This window comes from Mesoplodon bidens, assembly GCF_964165515.1.
Source record: "Mesoplodon bidens genome assembly, chromosome: 3".
Classification (NCBI taxonomy): Eukaryota; Metazoa; Chordata; class Mammalia; order Artiodactyla; family Ziphiidae; genus Mesoplodon; species Mesoplodon bidens.
Window position 1 is genome coordinate 114,035,857 of NC_138178.1, and position 7,059 is coordinate 114,042,915.

A 7,059-nucleotide genomic window follows, 5' to 3' on the forward strand; every position below is an offset into this window, starting at 1 on the left:
ATGCACAGATTGGCTACTTAATTCCCACCTAAGGATGGGTGCTAATCAATTTTAAGTCAGAATTATACTTAAAAATTATAAACCACTGGCCACCTGAATTTTAAAACCTATTTTCCACATAAATAATTCTGAAAATGGTGAACATATTCTAATTTCTTCAAAAAAAGAGCCAGATGGACAAATGAGATAAGCAACTGTTTTAAGATATTCCTGGTAAATTAAAGACCATGATTGATTTTAAGAGGCTACATCCTAGCCCTAGTTTTCTTGAGCTTAAAATAGTTAATAAAGTAGAGCAACTTTTTTCTTTTCCTTAAAAAAAAAAATTTCCCAAATAAGACACTAATGCAGCTGACTTAACCTACCGACCGTGTCTCCCAGTCCACCTGACTTATGAAGCAACCCCAACCAAGGTAGCCCCTTCTCTATTAAAGCACTTTGCTCAAGCCCAAGACCTACTCCAATCTCTTCTCAAGGGCCTATGCAAGACCTCATCTCTCCAAATACAAAAACCACCTAATTGCTGAATGATTGAGGAATTGGACAAATGTAATTTCTGATACCTCCCTAGCTCCAAAAACCTTTATTATTGAAGTCCTAATAGTTTTGGTCACTTATTTTAGTCACTTCATGTTAAGTAAAGAGAGAAATTGGACAAAGCCCAAAGAAGAGAAACAAAAATGACTTATCAGTGTAAAACTGGTCTGTTTAACCAGAAAAAGAGAAAACAAAGTTGGTGACAACCATTTCACGCCACTCAACTTTCAGCTTACTTCTTTAGGTGCTTTTATCATCCCTTTCCACCTCCTTTCTCCCATCCATGTACAGATCTACCGCAGTTCAAGGCATTTAATGATTTGTGAAAGAATAAATTAAATTGATACCCCCTGATTTCCCGCTTCACTGCAAGCAGACAAGGTCGTAGTGGAGTGGCCAGTGGCCCAAAATTGAACAAAAGAAATTATAAAGGAAACACACATATGCACCTTCTTTTCTTTGTTCCCAAGTGTCATTCAACAAAATAGACAAAGAACACTATGAAAACTCACCCTATGGAGAAACTTGCTTCACTGTCACTGAGGCTGTACAAAACCTTTTATTAAGAATCCTCACATCCTTATAGAAAGATGTTCCAGTGCTTCAAACTCAGTGCCTCCTCCCCCTAAAATAACTTATTTTTTTAAATTAATTAATTAATTTTTGGCTGCGTTGGGTCTTCATTGCTGTGCGTGGGCTTTCTCTAGTTGCAGCGAGCAGGGTCTACTCTTTGTTGTGGTGCACAGGCTTCTCATGACGGTGGCTTCTCTTGTTGCAGAGCACGGGCTCTAGAGCGTGCGGGCTTCAGTAGATGCGGCGCGTGGGCTTCAGTAGATGCGGCACGTGGGCTTCAGTAGATGCGGTGCGTGGGCTTAGTCGCTACGCGGCATGTGGGATCTTCCCGGACCAGGGCTCGAACCCGTGTCGCCTGCATTGGCAGGCGGATTCTTAACCACTGCGCCACCAGGGAAGCTCTAAAATACCTTATTCACAGATAAATTTTTAAGATTTTAATTGCAGAGACACCATGTATGATGCCTAGTCCCCAAACCCCATGCTCTAAGAACTGCACCTCTCATGGACCCTGGCAACTGTATTTGTGATGTATGATTCCACATGCCCTCCCAAACCATCCCCACCCAAGGTTGACAGGTCCTCTCTCAGGGGATGAAAACAGGGATTCTAGAATGTTAGTCAAGTCTCTGTTGAACTCAAACTGAGGCTGAGATGGCCACTGTGGGATAGCCATCTTGAGCTGTGCGCATGGAAAAGCAGCAAAAGCTGCATAGAAGGTAGAGAGGGCTAGAAATAAAGAGTACAAGCAGAGAAGCAAAGATGGAGGCCACAGAGCACCAGAGAAAAGAACTAACACACCAGCTCTCCTGGAAGTTAAGGACTTTCTAGTTCCTAGTTCATGGCTTCAGGCTTCTGTGAACCCGTTGCATTTCCTGCACTTGGGTCCTGAGAGAGATCCTGATCTTTGAAATTCATTACCCCAGGTTTGTCTAAAGTAGTTTACAACCATGCTAAGCTCCATCGAGTCATGAATATTCCTGATATCACAGGAGAAGGAAGGGTCAAAACTTCTTGCTCTAGCAGCAAAGGAACAAATCCACCATTTGTAACATATTTTCTGTTATCTACAACTTACTGCTGTTTCATCATTTCTATGTACAGTTTCCAGGGGAGGACTGACCTGCTGATTCATAACACAACCCCCGTAACCCTATCAGCCACAGCTACTCCAGTTGGGGATCCTAACAACCAAGCTGGTTAACAAATGCTTTTCCTGCAAATAACAGTAGGAAAACATTAGCACAGCATTCCATTCTCTTCTTCAAATGTACTTAACTGACCCACTTCAATGTTTGGGTTTTGTCTTTTTTCTTTTTTAAGCTTGAGAATAATCAAGTGTGGGCTAGAGGATCCTACAGTTCAAAAGTACACGTGAATGTAAGTTCTAGGGGGCAGGGATGATGCCTGTCCACCTTTGTGTCCCCACCCCTGCACAGTACCCCATGCTGAGTGAACATTTGCTGAGGGAAGGAAAGGAGGGTAAGTAGGAACCTAAGAGTCAAAAACACAAACTCTGGGCTCAGACAGACCTGGGTTAGACTCCCAAATCTCTCCTTAGAACACTTATGAAGGCTCAGAATTCTGCTAAGAATTTTATGTACACTGTCTTATTTCATGCTCCTTCCCCCGCCAAAGCTTTAAGGTATTCTCTCTCATTTCACACTTGGTAAAAACTGTGCAACTTACCTGTGGCCACAAGGTTAGTCACCCCAAGTCCAAGACCCTAACCCCTATGACAAACTGCATTTACTGCTGACTTCGTGTCCTTGGACAAATGATTTAATTACTCAATTTGCCAAAGATTATGGTTCTGAAGACTGTCAGACGGTGTCTGAAAAGTGCTTAGCACAGTACCAGACGGAGCCAACGGCTCATTAAAAGGTAGTTATTATTATTAGAGTTACTAACTTCTGCTGCAAGCAGAAGCACTCTGGGTTCTATAAATTACACATTCTCTGGAAAACAGCCATGTCCAAGATCTAGGCAGCCAAAGCAAAAGGAGCAAATGAGGACCAATATTTATCTTGGATATGATCTAAGTTCTCCAATAGGGAGTAACAGATAAGAAATCTTTTCATAGCCTGAAAGCAATGATTGTGCTTGAAGTTAGGGGGCACCATACTGCTGTATATCATAGAAACATCTGCCCCAGAGTCTTCAGCACCCTTGGATTTTTCTCCAACAAAGCGGAGGTAGATAAATTCTGATCAGTTAACACCTTTTGTGGCAGGGAGGGGAACACTTTAATATTTCTTTCCATACCCTTCCACAATTTCAATTTTAGGCCCACTATATTCCTATTCTATTTCCAATGCCTCTGCAATTGTTTCATTGAGATAAAGAGAATTATTACCTTCTTCAATGACCTTTAAAAGTTCAGGGAAAAAAGTATTTCATTAGGATTAACAAGCATAACACCAAGAAATGTAAAGTACCTTAAAAAAAACTGGTCTAAAATATGTAAATGTATATATTGGCAATTGTTGAAAATGGGTGGTAGGAGCTCATTATACTAGCCTCTCTACATTTATATATGTTTGAAATTTTCCATAATAAAAAGTTACAAATAAATGTTTAAAATAAATGTACAAATTCTACCTTTTAATAATTTAGTTTTTACTGAATACCTGCTTCGAGGATGGAGCAGGAAACTGGGTCTATATCACTACTCTGGGAAACAGCACAGAGTAAGGCACTCAGTTGAGGGAAGAGAAGCAAATAAGGTTAAATTAAGGTGGAACTAATATAAATCATATAGAAATAGAATGTGTTTCTACAATGCTTTAATAATGAACTTCAAGTAAGAGACCCAGGGCTAAAAGACATCACTAAGGAGACTTCTTTATACAAACAAACCAAACTTTTTTTTTTTTTGAGTACGCATAATAATTGTTTGCTCAAGCCTGGTTTACATTTGGTTTCAGCTGGCCAAGGAATATCCCAATTTGGAGGTGATTTTTCTAAAGGGCAGAAATAAAGAACTTTCTGCCAAACCGCTAAAGGAAAGCTGGAAATCAAGGTACGGGCAGATGCCTCTTCAGTGGACAAAAGATGAATTTTCTCTTTTCAATTCACAGTCACCTTCTGAAAGGGTTAACTGAAAAGTTATTTGTTCTACCCAGATGATAATCCATAATTGAAACATCATATCTAGAGATCTTTTATTTTTCCTTACCCAGACGTACACAATGTTTTTCATTCAATTTGTGGAGTTAAATTCTAGCCTAAAACCCTACCATTGTCCATTAAGTCAAAGCTAAAATAAGAACAAAAACCAATAAAAACTTAACTTTCAAATGTAAGTGACCTCTTTCTATCAACAAATTCTGATCTCCCTCCCGCAGAGCAAATTCTGTTCCTAGAGTGCTAGGGGTGAATTTCCTAACACCAAAATTTAAAAGAAACTCTAAAAAACTGATAAGAAGCCACCTGCTGTTCTAGGTTGAAGCTATGTGCACCTCTTCAACACTGAGGATAGCTGGTCCCCTCCTGACCCCATCCCAAAGGCGCGGTCATTTACAAAACAAGTGCAAAACCAAAACTAATCAAGACAAATGGCTTTCTACTCCATCACCAAAACGATGCAACAAGAGTAAAGAAACACTTTACCATCAATCTTCTCCAGAGTCCGGCTAACTGAATTTTCCCCTAATCAAAGTAAAATTTAGGAAGCAGCATTTTCTTCTAAGATTTACTTTATTTGCATTCTATTAAAAACAGTGCTTTCAGATATTCTAACCATGTCTTCCTGGCTTGAAAGGTATACAGCAATCTCTTCTCTATTCCACTCGCCCAATCCAACCCCTTCATTTCTATACACTTCCAGTCTTTACCACTTGCCCTTTATTAAAAGTATTCCTCTTGGTTTATGGGACAAATGAGACAACAATGGTATGTTTTATCACAGGATCAATCTTAAATTGAGGAATACTACATACAGTGTGACAGAGTAGTGCATAGGTGAATGTTCACCTTCCTTCTCACGCTAGTTATGTTTTGCCTCACTGTGTTAAAGTAAAACTTGTCTACAGTTCCGAGTGCCCCTTGACCAGTCCACAATAAAAGAGGTACAAAATCACTCTCAGAACTGCCCTGAAAAACTGGCTGGATTATCATTTGTAGAAAAGACTGAGTAACTCGACTGTCCCAACGTAACGTACACGCACCAACATCATGGTACTCCGTGTTCCCGTATTTCTGCCAATCTACCTGTAAATGTTTCCAAGAAAAATTACCACCCGGGGAGTGACTGCTGGCCATTTGAACAAAAACATGGTTTCTTTCCAGAGGTACTTGACTACCCTCTTCTGATCACTTAACTGGTTGTTCTCAGTGGATTTCCCCAGCAATTGATAGTTAGGAAAGGGGGCTGGGGCTCAGCACCAGGAGAGAATTTTCAACTCAAGTGGATGATCAAATAATGTCCTGGGCGCAGAAAGCCAAGGGCAGCACTAGAAAGTGATGATGACGAGCCTTACTCCTTCACAGGTCAAACTCTTCCCACACCTGCCAAACTCCACAAAGCAAATGCCACACTGTGAAATCACACTCTGGAATCCCCTCTGAACACAGTGAAGGGCTGACGGGCAATATTAGGTGACTTGAAAGTGGACATTTAAGATCATGAGTTCGCGTGTCTCGGACCACACATAATGTTTCTAATAATCTGTCCCAACGTGGGGCGGGGGAGTGGGAGGTGTAGGGGCAACCAGGCGGACTTCTTGCTTCTTGGTTAAAAACTAAAGTTCGCTTGCAGCCCTGCGAAGGCGACAGACAACGGACTCCGAACGTCCCCAGTCCCCGCGGGCTGCAGCAGCGGCCGGGCACCCGCGCGCGTCCTACCTTGGACCTTTCCTTGACGTAGTATTTGCCCAGCCGGCTCCCGCAATACAGGACCAGCCTGTCGATGAGGGACAAGAGGAAGCTGATGGCCTCGCAGCCTTCCTCGTTGCCCCCGATCCACGTGATCTGGTCGCCCCGCAGGTGCCGCTTGGAGACGCCGGCGCGGGGCCCGGCCAGCTGGCCGTCCCGCAGGGCCCCGTTGCAGTGCAGCTGCTTGACTCGCTCCAGGACACAGTCGCCCACCACCTCGCCCAGGAAGTTGTCCAGGTAGCAGAAGCCGACCTCGTGCAGACAGGGCACGATATACTCCAGGGCGATCTTCTCCAGATCCAGCCTCATGATATGTCCTAGGGGCATCTCGCCCGCAGAGCCGAGCTCGGGGACCCCCAGCGTGCACCCGGAGAGAGAGCGACCTGCGAGCGCGCTCAGCCGAGGCGCAGGGAGAGTGGCCCGGAGTTCAGCTACCTGCGGCGGCCACGGTCCCCGAGACACAGCGGCGCCAGGGAGAGGGGAAAGTTGCTCGCAACTCTGGAGAGGAGGGATCCCGTTCAGGGACCAGCGGTAGTTGTGCGGGGCTCCACGACTCAGCGCCGGACTGGCCCAGCGAGGAGTCGGAGGGCCCCTTTTGGAATCGCGGAGCCACCACTGGCGCGGCGGCGGCCCCAGGCGGGTAGAGGCTGAGGTCCAGCCCCTGAGCAGGCCGACTCCGCGCGTCACGGGCCCCGCCCAGGCTCCGCCCCAGGACCGCCTCCGGGACAGCCCTTCCCCCCCCGGCCCGTCACCCCGCAGGGTTTACCCCTTGCCCAAGGAGCTCGGCGAGCCCGGCTCCAGCCTCCCTTGTTTGTGACCAGGAGAGGGGCTGTAGAACAGAGGGCATTTTTAGAATGCTATCGATTTGCATATTGTTTTGCATAAAATCCCATAATAAACTTGAAAACCTGGATCCCAACTCTGAAAATGCAAATGGATTAACAGCACAGTTTACTGCCACATTCTAGGCTGGTCACCTCCCAGGCTTTTGAATAAAATAATAAACCCAGGAACAAACAAATATTTCAGCAATGATCTCGTTTTAGCTTTACCTGGTGCCTTATTCCCCTTTCC

General features: G+C 44.4%; 1 protein-coding gene across 1 annotated transcript in view; it reads right to left on the reverse strand.

Moving 5' to 3' along the window:
- The window catches only part of EGLN3 (egl-9 family hypoxia inducible factor 3), a 29,339-nt gene extending 22,735 nt beyond the window's left edge, over window positions 1-6,604 (reverse strand). The window contains exon 1 of the mRNA XM_081227807.1: window positions 5,956-6,604. Within this exon, the coding sequence (XP_081083933.1) occupies window positions 5,956-6,312 (357 nt within the window). The 5' untranslated portion in view covers window positions 6,313-6,604. The remainder of the gene's footprint in view (window positions 1-5,955) is intronic.
- Between the last annotated feature and the right edge of the window lie 455 nt (window positions 6,605-7,059).